The sequence below is a fragment of the Ptychodera flava genome, chromosome 17 (assembly GCF_041260155.1).
Source record: "Ptychodera flava strain L36383 chromosome 17, AS_Pfla_20210202, whole genome shotgun sequence".
NCBI classification, from domain to species: domain Eukaryota; kingdom Metazoa; phylum Hemichordata; class Enteropneusta; family Ptychoderidae; genus Ptychodera; species Ptychodera flava.
The window spans coordinates 35,170,337-35,188,327 of NC_091944.1; the positions used below are offsets into that span (position 1 = coordinate 35,170,337).

General features: G+C 38.1%; 1 protein-coding gene across 1 annotated transcript; it reads left to right on the forward strand.

Moving 5' to 3' along the window:
• Window positions 1-1,612: 1,612 nt before the first annotated feature.
• On the forward strand, window positions 1,613-15,421 carry LOC139116161 (sacsin-like). The gene is made up of 2 exons (XM_070678708.1): window positions 1,613-1,872; window positions 2,412-15,421. Exon 2 carries the CDS (start codon window positions 2,414-2,416, stop codon window positions 15,290-15,292), a length of 12,879 nt encoding a protein of 4,292 aa, XP_070534809.1. The 5' UTR covers window positions 1,613-1,872; window positions 2,412-2,413; the 3' UTR covers window positions 15,293-15,421.
• The last annotated feature ends 2,570 nt before the right edge of the window (window positions 15,422-17,991 follow it).

A 17,991-nucleotide genomic window follows, 5' to 3' on the forward strand; every position in this document is an offset into this window, starting at 1 on the left:
GAGGCCTTTGTTTCATGTACAACACCATCACCAAGACACGCCCGTATCAAATAAATGTAATTCCAAGTGTGCACAGTAGCAATCGAACCTGAGTTGTAAGTTGCTAGGTATGACTTCATTTAGTTTCATTACCATGGTGACGTATTTTGGCATTTTTTTGTTTTTAGTCATAACATAATTTTTAGTCCCCACGGACACCGTCCGGGGGGGACTTATAGGTTTGGTTATGTCCGTGCGTGCGTACGTGCGTCCGTCTGTGCGTGCGTGCGTGCGTGCGTGCGTCCGTTCACGCAAATATCTCAGAGATGCCTGGAGCGATTTCATTCAAACTTGGTACAAGGATTACTTCATATGTCATACATATGCACGTCGATTTGTTTTGTGATACGATCCAATATGGCCGCCAGGCGGCCATTTTATTACGATTTTTCATGTACAGAGCAATAACTCAGATATGTTTCAGCCGATTTTATTCAGAGTTGGTACAAGGACATTGACCTATGTCATACATATGCACATTGATTGTTTTGTGATACGATCCAATATTGCCGCCGTGTGGCCATTTTGTTACAATTTTTTCATGTCCTTAGCCAAAACTCGGGCATGTCTCAACCGATTTTATTCACCGATTTTATTCAAACTTAGTACAAGGACATTGACCTGTGTCATACATATGCACATTGAATCGTTTTGTGATACGATCCAATCTGGCCACCGTGTGGCCTTTTGTTTTACAAATTTTTCATGTACAGAGCCATAACTCAGACATATTTCCGCCAGTATCATTCAAAGTTGGTACAAGGACATTGACCTATTTCATATATATGCTCGTCAATTTGTTTCACGTCATGTATTAGTATCATCTCAATTATTGAAGTTTCGTAATTAGGCTGATATGTCAAGAAATATTGCATCAAATTTCATGAAGCTTTGTACAGATGTTAAGCTCACATTGCTTTAACATTGAAAAAGACATTTATCAGTGTCATTTTAATTAATTTGTAATTGCATATGTAATGAACTTTCCTAATTAGAGTGATATATCCACAAATACTGCGTCAAATTTGATGAAACTTGATACAGATGTTGATCTCATAGTGTTGTAAATACTGCATCAAACTTTATGAAATATGGTACCTGTGATAATCTGTTAGTGTTAGGATAGTAGGCAAAAATGTTTTGCAACATCCTGTCGATTAATTCCTAGTTGACTCATTTAATGACCTTTAGGATGGTGGCCTACATTGATTTTAAGTTTTCATCACCATGGAACTCATTCATGGCCATTGAGCGCCATATGTGTCGAAGTATTTTTATCACAGACCTAATTAATGAAGAGTACTCTATCCTCTCTGAGGACTTGTAATCAAAGTACCAATAAACAAGTGGGGACTGTGTCATCAACGATGGCTTGTCGCTTATACTGCTGGTCCGATGGCATTCAATTTGATAGGTAGCTACTTAAAATGCTCTTATTAAGTTTTACAATAAGATAGAACCCTACCTTTTAGATCAGGCATGGAATTTTGCAGTTGACGTACATACAATATTTAATAAAAAGATACCACCACGTTTATAAATCTTATACAACACTTTTTATCATATAATGACAGGAATTAGTTCAGAATGCTGATGATGCTGGAGCGACAGAGGTTAAATTTCTGTTAGATACCAGACAACATGGAATAGAAACATTACTTACACCAAGCCTGGCAGACTTTCAAGGAGCATCATTATATTGCTACAACAATGAAGTGTTCACTGAAGATGACTGGAAGGGTATCCAGAATGTACAGCAAAGTGTCAAAGAAAAGGATCCGCTAAAAGTTGGAAGATTTGGTCTCGGATTTGTGTCTGTATATCATTTAACTGGTAAGTCATCACTGTAAGTTAAGCTGTCCAGTTGTCATGGTTATTTGGTTATTTTTGTGATATCATGAAAATATTCCGAAGCCGAACTTTAAGTTTAAAGTAAGGTGCAAGATGTGAGTAGAGTCCTCCATAAAGACACCTTTCTAATTCGATAAGGAAGATGCAAAGCTTGAAAGTCTTATATTCCTGTTTAAAATTTGATCTGGAGTACAGAACTCTTTGATCATAAAATGATATAATAATAATAATAATAATAATAATAATAATAATAATAATAATAATAAAAGATAAGGCTGAATATTGACATTCCTTGACAGATATTCACAGATTTATATTGTCATCGACCACAATAGTTTGGAAGAGTGAATTGAGGCAACGCTTTGGTGATTAATGCAAATTTTTCATCTTGTTGAAGTCGTGGTGCAGATCAGTGAAAATTCTTTTTCTTATGAGAAGTCAAGTATGGCCCCACAGCTACACAAACACATTTACGGAGAGTGATGTTTTAGTTCTGCTTGTTTGCTTTGTTCTCTCAACAGATATGCCGTCGCTGATGAGCTCAAACCAAATTGCATTCTTTGACCCATTTACAGAACATTTTGGAGGTGGAGTGCCAGGTAAAGCATTCTCATTGAATGACAAAAGCTTAAAGAATTGCTCTGATCAGTGTTCACCATTCAAACACATTCTTGGCATAGGTGATGCACATTTTTGCAAGGGAAAGTTTAATGGAACACTATTTCGGTTCCCCTTTCGTAGAGCTCCATCACCTTCCCTGTCTTCCACAATATTTACCCAAGAAAGAGTGAGAGAGCTTTTCCAATCTTTTAAGGAGGATGCTGACAGTATCCTTTTATTTCTGAAACATGTTACTTCTGTAAGTCTATTTGAAGTAGAACAAGGAGGACAAGAAAAACTTATCTTTGAAGTCAGAAACGACACAAGTGACAAAGCTGGTATGTCGAGGTTCATCAAAGATCTAAAACAAACTGAGCTGCCCACTCCCCATTTCAACCATCACACGGTGACTATAACAAATGAAGAAGGAACTACTACTCAAAAATGGTTGGTTCTTAATGCAGTGTTTGGAGATGCTACTGAAAGAATGAGACAGTTAGCAGAACAGTTGCAACTGTTGCCATGGATTGGTTTAGCCATGCAATGCCAGGGTGAAGGCATGCATGTAGTAGATGGCAGAGTATTTTGTTTCCTACCCTTGCCTCCATGTGAAGAAAGCAAAACTGGATTTCCAGTTCACATCCATGGCTATTTTGGATTAAGCGACAACCGGAGAAGTATAAAGTGGCCGGCTACTGATCAACAGCATGATATGACAGCTGAATGGAACCAGCTTCTAGTACAAACGTTAATGCCGAAGGCATATGCAATGCTTATTAAGCATTCTTTGAGACATTCAATACCACCCTCTGATGTATATGCAGCTTGGCCAATACATAATAATATAAGAAGCCACTGGAGAGATTTCCTTCAAGCATTTATCGACATTATATTCAAAGAAAGAGTTTTCCATACAAAAGCCAATGGTGGACAATGGATTTCTCTGAAGGAAATGCTATTGGATACTCTTGAAAGACAGCCAGCTCATGTGGCCAAAGTATCAGAAACTGTGATCAACTACCTCGTTAATGTCTGTAGCCAGCCAGTTGTTTCATTACCTGACAATGTCAAAGATTTAATTCTATTTGATGTAAGATGTCCACAAAAAATCTCTCCCGCCATTCTTCGTCAATGTGTGCGAAAATATGACGTAAGTGAATGTACAATTGATGAGAAAACCTCCCTTCTCCAGTTTTGCCTTGATGATGACAACTTTCAAGATCTTCGAAATGTACCACTTCTTCGTTTGTCAGATGGATTGTACACAACATTTTCATCAGACCACACCAGAACACCAGTTCTACTGCCTACAAACGAAATTCCATATACTCTATTTCCAAGCACAAGGAATTCCTTCCATTTTGTGCATTCTGATCTCCTCTTTGCTGCAAAGGATAAACTTGAGAAGGTTGCTGCAGCCGATGTAACTCAAGTAAGATTCCTGAGAGATGATGATGTGGTGAAATACTTACGTGAAACACTGCCAAAGGAGTGGTTTATCACTGCTAAAAATGTTGTCGAGTGGACACCTGGCAGAAAAGGTCAACCACAAAGAATTTGGCTTGAAACACTGTGGACGTGGCTGCAGGAAAGTTTTACTGGTGACATAAATCAGTTTAAAGGTTTACCAATCATCCCTATTCAGGAAACTAATGAGAAGGTTCAACTTCTGAAGCTGAATGCAGCAATTCCTTCCATATTTACAACAACAGATATCTCAGATGAAATTGACAGTGTCTGTTCCTGCCTTAGAAGAATGGGGGTGATTGTTATATCGCATCCTGCTAAATATTTGAGGCATTCTCAGTTGAAGAAGTACATAAACTCGATGACTCCTAATGGTGTTTTAGAAGTCCTGATTAAATGTGGTCTTACAAAGTATAGAAATCTAGAGGCAGCATCGTGTATAGAGAAAGTCAGCCTTCGACGTCTTTTAGCTAGATTATCGCCCTCAGAACTGCCTTCTGAAGGAGGGAAATTCATATCACAGTTGCCTATCTTTGACGTACTTTCTAGGAGTGGAAGAAGATCTGACTCCTACACTCCTTTATATTCGACACTGGTAAATCCATTAGCCCCATCTGTTTCTGATGAGCTACCCAAAAATATACCTTTGAAGACATACATGGTTACAACAGATGATCCCGATTCTCAAAAAATCACAAGCTTACTTGGAATCAAGCCTTTGAAATTAATAGAGGTCATCTCCAAATATATACTACCTGACATTCAAAATGGTTTCTACCAGTCTGAAGAGATAGATGAAATCATGGTTTGGATTTTCCAAAATTTGTTCCGCCTAAAAAGTGAAGATGCAATGCTGCCTCACAGCCTACGGCTAATCCCATTTGTAAAGACCAATGATCTCACAAGATTTAAACCTAATGAACTATTTGATCCTGAAGACAGCATTCTCAAGATTTTACTTGACGGACAAAATGTCTTTCCCATTCAGCCATACTGTCGTCCTGAAATTTTAGTGGTTCTTCGAGACCTGGGGCTTAAGCATAACTCTGATTTGACAGCTCTTGATCTTTTATCATCTGCTCTTAAATGTCACGATGAGAATAATACAGGGACTCCCAATATTGAGAGAGCAAAGGCTCTCCTGCAGTGTTTAGATCACAGTCCAGATGTTCTCGTAAATGAAATCGATGGCAAGCCTCTCTATGAACACTTGAAGGCTATAAAGTGGGTCCCCAGATTGCAGCAGAGAACAAAAGACTATCCAGCAATGCTACCATGGTTCCAAGATGTCCCAAGCCTTTACACACCTTCTGATATATATACCATGGACCATGCATCTTGTGTCGGTGGAGTCATGCCAATTATAGGATCAATTTCCGATGATATGATTTGTGATGATATGAAAAAGCATTTGAAATGGGATTGCACACCATCTATTGAAATCCTTGTTAAACAATTGCATGTTGTAATTGATGAATGGCTTGCTTTAAGGAAGTGTAAACCAAAGGGTTTCAACAAGGTAGTTGAAGATGCTGTTTGTAAAATATACTCACGGTTACAAGAGCTACGTGACAAAGAATTGTTGTCTTCCCTTTGTGAAAGTAATGTTGTGGCCAATTTGAAAAAAATGCGATGTCCATGGATATGGAATGGAGATGGATTCAGTAGTCCGCAAAGAATGGCATTCAGGTTAAATTTTACATTTAATATGAAACCTCATCTCTTTGAAATTCCTGCATGTGTCCAGGAGATCACAAGATTTCTTGAAGACTGTGGTGTCCGAAATGAGTTTAGTGATAATGACATGGTTTCTGTGTTAAGCATTATCAAGGATAAAGCTCTCGATAGAAAAAGTGACCCTGATGTTCAACGAGATCTTCAATTATGTGTCAGTATTTTGGATTGGATTACAAGAGGAGATAAACAAATTGATGAATACCTTCAGAAGAAAATGTATATCCCAATTAAAGGTGATAGCATTGGTTTGCATTTTGCAATTTGTAGAGAATGCACATACTGTGATAATAGCAGTCTAATGGAAGAGGTCAGTTTTGAACATGAAAACGAAGATGGTTATGAACCTTTATATATGGTACATGACAGGATCTCTAATAAGACAGCACATCTATTAGGTATTCCTCCCTTAAGTCAAAGACTTGCTCAGCCTGATCCCTTGGGATTCGAATATGAATCTACAGGTCCATATGAACCTCTGACAACACGTTTGAAAAACATCCTAAGTGATTATGTCGACGGTAGCATTTTTAAAGAACTTATTCAGAATGCTGATGATGCAGGAGCTGAAGAGGTGAAGTTTTTGATCGATTGGCGAGCAAATATTGATCATAGAACTACATTATTTTCCAAAGAAATGGAGGCGTGTCAGGGGCCTGCCTTGTGGGCATATAACGATGCTGTCTTTACAGATGAAGATCTTCAAAACATTAACAAATTGGCAGGAGGTACAAAAAAGGAAGATACTAACAAGGTTGGGCGCTTTGGGTTAGGATTCAACTCTGTATACAATTTGACTGATGTACCTAGTTTAATCACACGGAACTTCTTCATTATGTTTGATCCCCACACGACTCACATACCAAATCTTATCAAATGCAAGTCTCAACCTGGCATTAAGCTGAACTTAGAAAAGAATCCCAGGGTCCTTCGAATGTACAAAGACCAATTCCATGTCTACAATGGTATATTTGGGTGTGACCTCAACAAACACACCTCTTTTGATTCAACACTGTTCAGATTTCCATTGCGAACACCAGATGCTGCCAAGACAAGTGAAATATCATTGAAGGTATATGATCAGGAGCAAATGGAGAAACTTGTGAATGCTTTGGAAAAACAGTCACTCTCATTGCTTCTCTTTACCCAACATGTGAAACGAGTAGAAGTGTTTCAATTGAGACCTGAAAGCCAGAATGTTAGGGATGTAGACCTGCTGCTCACATTCACTATTGAGGAGGGGATTGACAGCAAGGTAACCCCTAGTTCAACTGGTTTCAACTCATTTGATGAATGTAGACAACGTTTGAAACATGGAACAGCATATATGAAGATGTCATCTGCCATTGAAGATGACATATCTCCATCGTTACGACCACCAGCACTAGTATCATACACAGTGAAGACTACCTGCAATAAAAACAAGCAAAATGAAGGAAAACATGAGTATGATGAGCAAATGTGGGTCATTTCTTCATGCATTTCAGATGGTGAAGCCAAAACATTAGCCTTGACAGAAGAGGGGAAAAGATGTGGCCTTTTGCCCTGTGGAGGTGTAGCGGTGAAGTTACAGGCTAATGGGACTCTCAAATATACAGTAGCTGAAACAAAGGGAGAACTCTTCTGTTTCCTTCCATTAAACATCCAGAACAACATGCCTGTCCATGTTAATGGTTGTTTCGCTGTGGATTCACATAGACGAAGTATTCGACAACATGTAGATTCTGATCTTGAAAAACCTATAGAAGTCAGATGGAATGAAGTTCTTATGCATGGTGTCATAAGCAGAGCATATGTCCATTTACTAGAAACATTACTGAAAAATGAGATACTTCAAGACAAAGGGGTAGTTTACTCTCTCTGGCCTGTTGCAACACTCAAAAGAGAACTTTATATTGATATTGTAAGGGGATTTTACGATAGTGTAGTCAGAGGCATTGGAACACAGACATTACCTAAGGTATTTCTGCAAGAACCGTACATAGACGGAGATAAGTGTTTGTCTCTGTTGTCAGTAAAAATCATTGACCCTGTCATGAAGGCAGAAAATGAAGATCTGGCGATTAGTGCTCGACAAATTGTCAACATTCAACTTGCCAAAGTGCCACATGAACATCAGAGAACTGCTGACATAGCAGATAGAATTTTTTTGACTTTTGAAGTCTTAGAGCTGCGTTCAGAAGTTCAACACTTGATTGTCTCTGAAAAACAGTTCTACCAACAGTACTTTTTCCCTAATCTTATAAAGTTTGAGAGAGAGGTCCGAGACAAGTTTATTCTTGATGTCCTTACTCGGGATAAATGGAAAAGTAGGGAATACCTAAAACAATTGCTTCAGAATAGTCAGTGCATACCAACATCGCCAAATGGTTGCAAGCTCTCTAAGCCCTCAGATCTTGTGCACCCACGCTCTCTACTTCTTGCAAATCTATTTGATGAAAGGGATGAGAAGTTCCCTCATGGAGAATACAGTCTTGATGATCGCCTTGAAAAACTTAGAGAACTTGGAATGGCAAGAGATTCTTTGCTTTGGTCAGATGTTATTGAACGAACAGAGTCAATACAACCAATGTATACAAGAAATAAATCCAAAGCACTTTGGCGTGTTAAGTACTTGATAGAATACCTGAATGTACATTGGAAAGTGTGTCCAGCAGGCGTCAGGATGAAACTGTGTATGACACAGTTTTTACCTGTGCTAAAAAAACCGAAAGATTTTGATCTTCCATGGCATACGTCTTCATATGACATTCTTTCACCCAATGACGTACATTGCAGACAAAATGAACATCTTGTTTTCACAACAAAACCAGTCTTAAATGATGAAAATCCTGAAGGTTTTGGATGTGGAAAAATTCCATCAGATGTAGAAAATTTACTTGGTTTAAACAAACAACCACCCATAGAAGTTGTTCTTAGACATCTTTCTTATATCATTGATTGCAAAAATACGCTACAATGCTGCGCCGAATTAGAGTCTGTGTGTAACACTGTATATGGATACATGCAACGTCGAATCTTTGGTGTGCAACCAAGTAGTCATTTGGTTTATTCTACCAAAAACATTGACACTACATACCCAACAGAATCAGAGTCAGAACTACAGCAACTAAAGAAGTTCCCAAAACCATTTTTGTTTGTGGATTGTACCTTTGTACATCCTCAACAAATATCATATAACTGGCATACCAATGATGCACCTTATTTATACAGAATGCCAGATTATTTGAAGCAGTTTAACATCCTCCTGAAAGCTTGTGAAGTGAGAGAAAGTTTTGAATTAGAAGATTTTATTAACGCTCTCATGAAGATGGCAAGAACTAAAAGTGGTTGGCCATTAACATATAAAGAGCTGCGAATGGTTTGCCATTGGTTGAACCAAATCGAAAACTGCAATTATATTTCAGAGGACACTGTCAGAGATATTTTCATACCAGATGAAAGAATGATTCTCCGTCATCCAATTCATCTGGCATACAAAGATGTTGACTGGATAACCTCTGATGATGGTGAGGAAGACTACTCTTTTACTCACAAATTGATAAACTGGCCCCTTGCGAGAAAGCTTGGCGTTAAAGTTGTCAGGTCAAGAAAGCTTGACAGCTATTCATCTTCTGAGGGATTCTGCATTGGAGAAGACTTTGGCCAAGAAGAAAAGTTAACAGATAGGATCAAAGGCATTATAAGAGACTATCCTTCTGGCACTGAAATCTTTAAAGAGCTGGTGCAAAATGCTGATGATGCCAAAGCTACAGAACTCCATTTTATATATGACAGACGCTACCACAACACCAACAGAGTTTTCAGTGATAGTTGGAAAGAACTCCAAGGTCCTGCACTATGTGTTTATAATGACAAGCCTTTCACAGAGGATGACATTAAAGGGATACAACGCCTTGGTATTGGTGGCAAAAGAGATAATTCTGAGGCTACTGGTCAATATGGAATTGGTTTCAATGCTGTGTATCGTTTGACTGATTGTCCTTCCTTCATTACTAATGACACTGACCTTCTCGTTTTTGATCCCCATGTACGATATGTCCCCGATGCAACAAGGCAAAAGCCAGGAAGAAGGATTAAGGTTGCAAAGTTACGAAAAGACTTTCCAGACATTGTGTCATCATATCTATCTGACATGTTGAAATTGAGAGGATCAACATTGTTCCGATTTCCTCTACGTAAAATAGGATCCGAAATATCAGAAAAGGTGTACAATGAGGAAGAAATGCAAAAGCTGATTTGTCGTTTTAGAGAAGACGTCCATCATATTCTGCTCTTTTTGAATCATATACAAACTATCAAAATTTCTGAAATAGACAAAGATGGGAAAGTAAAAAATGCAATTACAGCAACAGCAGAAATGTCAACGGAAGATAGTGTACAACGGAGGCAGTTTTCTGAAGACATTATATATCAAGCAAATATCACAAAAAAAGACCCATCGAAAATATGGAAAATACCACCAACTAATGTTAGTTACTTCATGACTGTAAAAGTTTCAGATAGAAGTGAACAACGATGGTTGATTACACGGCAAGTGGGTTTCTCTCCTTTCGCCAAAGATGAACATACTGAATGTGAAATGGAAGACATGGTGAAGTTCATTTTACCGAGGGGTGGAACAGCAATGTCAATTCAAAGTGACACAATTGCAGGTTTTGTGCCAGCCTTTGAGTCTGTAGCATTTTGCTTTCTGCCACTACCTGTACAAACAGGGCTTCCATTTAATGTAAATGGACATTTTGCACTTTCATCAGACAGAAGAAATTTGTGGAGATATGGCAGTAGGAGTAAATGGAATGAATGCATACAGTTACACATTATTGCACCATGTGTGCTTGTTGGTCTTAAAAAGATGAAAGATTCTTTTTACTGGAAGGGAAATTCTCAGAAAACAACAAATGTATATTTGGCTAATTTCCCAATGATTGAAAACGTGCACACTGAATGGAGAAATCTCGCCGACCAAATCTATAAATTGCTGTCTACCACAGAGGAAGAATTGTTCCCTGTGATCATGCCATCCCATCCCCCTAAAACTGAAGGATTATGTGATATTAAGAATGATGAAACAGTCACGTGGTTTGCATTTGTTGACGTATACTTCAACATGAGTCCTTCAAAAAGGGTTTATGACACAACTGATTCATTGGAAAGCATTCTCCTAGAGACAGGATTTCCTCTTACAGTATTGACTTGTGAAATAGCTGAAAATTTCCTTGAAGCTGGTGTAGAGAATATAAAGAAAATGACACCAGAAAATGTTATGAAGTTCCTTAAGAATTGGTCTTCACCGCAGTGTACTATTGGCCCAGTACCATGCAACATCAGTGAAACAAGCTTTGGCAATGCTAAACGTGTTAAAGTTATCTTGAAGTTTTGCCTTAAAGCAAGAGAAATGTATCTTCATGGGATCCCTCTTTGCTTGAGTGCTGATTACATTTTAAGGACTTACGATGCCAACGAGCCCATTTATGTTTCCAAATTTTCAACACTTTTGCCACAGTTACCATACCGTTTTGTTGCTGACGAAATAGTTCATATCCTCAGTTCAGAAATTCATAAGGAGGAAGCACTAAAAAGCTTCAATGAAGAAGATCTATCGGCGAAAATGGATCTTGTTATGCCAACATATTGGAAAGGGTGTGGACACTATGTGCAGTGGAATCCAAGTTGTTGTGAGCATCCATCTGAAGAATGGATGAGGATGTTGTGGTGTTTCTTACATTCTCTCTGCTATCGCAAGAATGATCCAGTAGTATCCCTTCAGCCGTGGCCAATCATCCCAGCGAAAGGATCAAAACTACTGCCCCCCTCACTGTCAAGGACAATACTACACAGTCGGCAGTTTGGAGGAGATACATCTCAAAACAATTTCAGAGATGTGGAAACTGTGTTGTGTAAGCTTAACTGCCCTGAGGTTGATTATGATGTAATAGCTTGTGACTATGATAACCAAAGTCAAATTAAAGTCATGAAAAACACAACAGTGCAGTTGCTATCAAAAATACAAGCACAAGAATTACTCAAGCAACATGTCGCTCATATAACATCCCAGCAGGACATCATATCAGTTCTCTACCATCACTTCAAAACTGGTCAGTGGAACGTGTCTCTGGAGGAATCAGATTGCATACCACTTCTTCAATATATTCAAGAATGCATATATGCAATATGTTCAGACAAAGACATTCTCAGGAAATTGACAAGTCTTCCACTGTTCTTCACAATATTTGGATCACCTGTCAGCATCAACCAATGGCAGAAGTGTCATGTCCTACACAGAGGCATTCCCGATACAGAAAGAGAGTTGTGGATTGGCCCATGTAATTGTGTATTCCTGAAGGAACAGACTAGTTTGAAGATTCTGTATGAGCAAATTGGTGTAGAGAGTATAACTCCTTTAGAAGTATACACTGAATACATCTTTCGGCATTTTTGGAAATTCAGTAACGAAGCTCGTCTTCAGCATCTAACATTTTTAAGAGATTCCTGTGATTACAATGATTCAAGGCTCATTGCTCACTTAAAAACTTTGGCATTTATACCAAACGTTGATGGATCTAATCCCCTACGTTGTGCAAATCAATGTTTTGATCAGTATAATGAGATATTCAGGGAAATGCTTCCGAAACGAACATTCCCAATGGCCCCTTATGATAATGAAGATTGGCATTCATTTCTCAGATCATGTGGTCTGAGGCTGAAGGTCGATGAAGAGTTGTATCTCAAATTTGCCGATGAGATTAAAAACCATTGTAATGATAACTTAAACAACAAGATCAGGAAGGCCAATATGTTGGTTTGCTATCTGTTAGAATATACCCATCTTCATCAGAGCATATCATTTCTTGACAAAATATCTAGAGTAAAGTTTGTACCTGCGCAGAAGCCAAGTGAGGAACAACTGGCTATTTGCTCTAAAACATTTATGAAAGATGAGACGTTCACCAGTTTCCGAGAATCTGTTGCACTTGAGAAAGATAAACTAGTGTGGACAGCATCACCACTGCTACCAAAGTGGGCTGATCCATATCATATGAATTACAACACTAACTGCAAATATTTAAGATGCAGTTTAGGCATACAGGAAGTGCCTTCTCTCGATAGCGTCTTGCAACACTGTGGAAATGTCGCAGAAGCTGTTTCTGCCAGAAATAAAAAAAGGCTTAAGGAAAGATTGGACCAATATAATGCGGCATCAGCTGGGCTTCTGACTAAAGTTATGATAGAGATTTATGAATTCATGATACAGGAGTGTTTACAGTATGGAACAGAAGAGTTAACTTGCTCTGAAAAATGTTCAGACAAAATATGTCGTGTTTGTACTCAAATTCATGCAGCCTTACATGATGTCTCATGTGTAATCGTTGAAGATGGATGCTTGATGGTCAGGGCAAGTCAAGTGTTTCTTCAGCAAAATAAATGCACTTTAGAACCGTTTTTACACTGCATGCCAGTGAAACTAGGGAAATACGTGGGACTTTTTAGACTGCTTGGGGCACAAGAAACAGCAACATCTACACAGTTTGCAATCGTCTTGGAAGAGATGTACAAACTTTATGGGTCACATGAGCTTGATGAAGAATGTCTAAATATAGCAAGAAATGCCATCGGGGGCCTTTTCAATTGCCTACAGAATAAAGAAACACTGGACACAACACATTCAGCAACACTTCCCTGTTGCTTGCCTCCTCTGAAAAGTATATACTTGTTAAATGAGTCAAAACAACTACATCAATCCACCCAATTGGTATTCAATGATTTGTACGATAGGATTGGAAAACCACAAGGATTTACATGTCAATTTCTGGTAGACTTATCATCATACTCTCTACATTCACACCCTCAAAGCCTGATTGAAAGGCTTCCAGAACATCTCAGGCCAAAGTTCCTCAGCAGCATGGTAGAGGAAGAGCTGCAGCCGACACAGCCATGTGAAGAGTCTCAATACTGCACTAATGTAGAAGATTTCACAAGCCTAATGTCATCAGAATATTTTGCTGAGGCCATCCTCAGACTCATTGCAAGGCATTCAAAAATGGCCATCACCAATGAATTGAAAACTTGTCTTACACGACTGAAGACTATTAAGATCCATTGTGTACGTTGTGTAAGAGTTAATGTCGTCAAGATCGCATCTCGAGAAATTGTGTGTTATCGAGCCTCACCCATTTACTTGCAGGAAGATCGTCAAAGATACTCTTTATACATGCAACATTCATCACAAGACGATACCACGACAATAGCACGCCATTTTGCAAGAGAAGTATGTAAATTAATACTAAAAGGAATGGCTGACTCAGTACAACTAGAAATTTTCGAACTCTTGAGACTTAGGTCAATGGAGAGGATTAATTCATATCTTGAGATGGAAGGTTGTGAAACATTATTTGAAATTTCTGATTCACTCGTGCCTCAACTCGGATCGGAAATACCTCAGGATAAAATTCATCTTCTCAAGCAACATCCAAATTATTACTTCCGGAAAGATGAATATGTCGGTTACAGATTAGATAATGATAGCACTGTATCTACGTTTGTGTACGCAAAGATCATCAAAGAGGTGAAAATACTTACTGGGGCATGCGAAGATGATTTTACTTACAATGTGAAACGAATTTATGAAGTTGACATAGGAAAAGATGAATTCATTGTTGTTTCAACATTGGACCTTTACAAAATACGTAGGATTTTGACAAACAAATTTCTCATGTCGTACGAAGAATCACCATCATTTCCAGATAGGGATCAAAAATCCCTGGATAACATACTTGATGAAGTGTCTGATCTTCTTGAACATATTTGGTTTGACACTTCTTTGACAGAAGACGAACGGAGAAAGGCTCTTAAACGGCTTTATCTCCAGTGGCATCCAGACAAGAACTTCGGTAATGAAGAACTCGCTTATGAGGTGTTTAAGCATATCAAGAATGAATTGGATAGGCTGGAACAGGGCCGTCCGGGAAAGAAAAAGGCCAGTGGAAGTAAAACAACTGGTGGACCAAGCAGGACGTCATCTTCATTTAGACCTCGATATCAGGGCCTGGGATATTCTTCATTCTATGAAAGATGGGACAGTGAAGCGAGGATGGATAGTCAAAACAGAAATGAAAGCAATGCAGAAAGTTTACACTATGAACCTAATTCCTCCAAATTCACGAGGCGACCAGACCTTGCAGAAGGTAAGCGGTGGTTCCGGCAGGCAAGGGTAGATCTAAATGCAGCACGTAAGGACTTGGCGGACACAGATGGAAACAGCTATGAATGGGTGTCATTTAAATGTCAGCAGGCAGCCGAGAAGGCTCTGAAAGGTGGTTTGTATGCAACACTGGGCTATTTGCCTCGCTCTCGCAGTCACGTAAATATTTCCCTAGCATCTTCATTATCATATTATGCATCCGAAATAGATGTTGAAGCTGATGCCTTAGCACTCATGAAATTGAAATGTGACAATATTCATCCGAGATACCCGGATGTGCATGCCCGATATCAAATACCGAACGATGTCTACACAAGAGAGAATGCAGAAAAAGCACTTGAACATACAACAAATATTCTAAGATCAGTAGCAACGATTGTGTCTGAACATTTTGGTTAGAGACGTTTTGTATCAAAGTGGGTCTTAATTGGGACTCTGTGTCAATGATAGAGCAATTAAGGTTATGGTCCATGGATACCTGGTGCCAATATATTGATCGTCACGTTTCTCATTGGCTAGTCCGAAGGGGTTTTTGCCGTGATAATATTGTTTTCATCATTACCCAGGCTGTGCGCAACTACTCCTGCAGAACATTCGTGGATTTTTTTATTGATCTGGCACTGTTGAGGGAGACCTCCCAATTATAAGTAAACTTTCCACTGTGAGTCGTTTGGCTGTTTAATGTTGTTCAGCATACCTCTAACATTTTACATTGACATTTGCACACTCCTAGCATGCGCACTACCCCCGTCACTTCCATTACTTGCCAAGACGTTTGCATGGTGCTGTTTTGGGTTGTGTTTTCAGCGATGTGGACCTAAATGGGGATATAGATTTCGGTGCGACCAAGGTCTAAAATGTGGTATGATTTCATCTAGCCAAATTTTGTTAAAGTCAAACATAAGCTTATTTTTTCTTACCAAAAGAATAGATTTTCTAAATCTTTTGAGCAATTTTCTTTTTAGTTTTTTCTGTTCCAGCAAATTATTTCTTAGCCAGGGGCAACGGATTTTGAAAAAAGGCTTATTCATATACTGTATCACTTCATACAATATTATACAATTTTGGGACCAATCCTGACGGGTGTAGCATGCTAGCAGGGTACGCTTACCCATTCCGGACACCTGGTACCACCACTAACTATCAGTGTTTCAGGATGGTCCTACTTAAATTTGTAAATCTCAAATGTCCCATAGACCTGGTAATGTATTACCTTGAATGAAAATGATTATTGGACCAGTTTAATGTCATATTTCCTTGTGCCCCAGCCATACAAGAGCTTAGTTTTGCCCATAAGATGTGAATTTCGACTGAATGGCTCTTTACTTGGTCAAAGGTTATAGAGGTCTACGAAGGTCTAAAATGGGATCCTAAAATAACGAGATGTTTGGCATTAAGTTGGATATCTGGTTTTCATGTGTGACTGCACACCCGTATTCATATCCTTGCAAATATGTTAAATAAAATATTCAAATCATTTTTGGTCTTGTCAGAGATTTAAGGTTGTAAGCTAGTTAGCTGGTCACAGTCAGTCGATATACTGTCGATTGTTTTGGTTGGAAACATAACTCGATAGGAACTAATTCGGGATAGTTGGATCTCCATATTTTTCAAATTTTGTGGAAGCGTTAGGTGTCACATAGCTCAATAATGCACATTACAAATTACTCATAGAAAAAAGTATGTAACTTAAAAAGAAAAGCAGATGAGCATAAATTTGCAGCTTAAAACGACCTTACTTCAACATCTAATTATCCCAAATTAGTTCCAATCGTATTACATGTCCTCAACAAAATAGGAAAGGACATTGTAACCGAGTAGTCAACCTTTTATTGAATTTAATGTATTATTTTAATGTATTATTTTGCATTATATATTACATAAGTCATAGATTTCTCCACATAATATTTGCAGTGTTTATAAGCTGTGTTCATAAGGTTAATATTGGTTTTACTGACAACTTGAGCGGAAATTGAGATAACAGTTCTATCAAAACATAAAGCGAATGAAATTTTCTTTTTGAAGTATGAACAAATAATTTAATCTCAAATGAAAACATTCACGACGTGCTGTAAGCAATCTCTACGTCGGAAAGTTGTGTTGTTCTTCTTTTGATTGTATACCGATGTTTTCTGTTTAATTGGGTATCTCAATATTTATTTAAAGGGACAATGTCGGCCATTTTTCATGAATTTTGTTTGATGCAAGATACTACTTATATTGTTTGACATGTTGAAAGATACTGAAGAAATGGGTGACCATGCATATATTCAACCGCAATTTTAGACACGATACATGGAACCATCGCGAAAATGAATTAATGGTCATGACCATTAATTCGTTTTCATGATGGTTTCATTTAATTTGTCTAAAACCGGGGTCGAAGATATGCTTCGTCACCCATTTATTCAGTATTTTTCAACATGTCAAACAATATAAGAAGTATCTTGCATCAGACAAAATTCATGAATAATGGCAGACTTTGTCCCTTAAATACTTTGTCCTTTGTTAATAGCTGTACTTTCTGAATGTCTAATTTTGACATGCACAGTTTGGTTGATCGACGAAATGAGACGTGTCTTCAAACTACAATTTCACTTTAATGTTTATAAAACATTTATCAGAAAAAAACTATCTATCTATTGCTTTCTTAAGATTTTTCTAAAGAAAGTAATTGCCTGTATTGTGTCTAAATCACTATCTGAGATTTTCCATTAAAATGTGTCAGTTATGCTTATTCATCTTTATCAGAGAATCCTGAATGTAATTATATAATGTCGATTAAATTATGCACCCAACTTTAACATATGAATGTATGTATCCAATGATATTGTTTTAGGTGTAACCTCTGCTTTTATAATTGTTTTGATATCGTAGGATCATACACAGGATCTGTTGAATTGTTGAATAAAGAAATACTTGCTAGAGTTCCTCCAAACCAATGTCAATTTAAGGTAATACTCACCTCGAAAGTGAAAGACTTAAACTTTTGCTCAAACTTTCCTCAGTGAAACTTTCAACCATTCTCTTACCAAGGGGTCACCGTGCAAATTTTGGTACTAGAGAGACAAATAACTTGCGATTTCTCGATATTTGAA

What these genes read in the sequence shown, in the direction of transcription:
- LOC139116161 (XM_070678708.1), top strand. Translation starts at nt 2,414, where the DNA reads ATGCCGTCGCTGATGAGCTCAAACCAAATTGCATTCTTTGACCCATTT.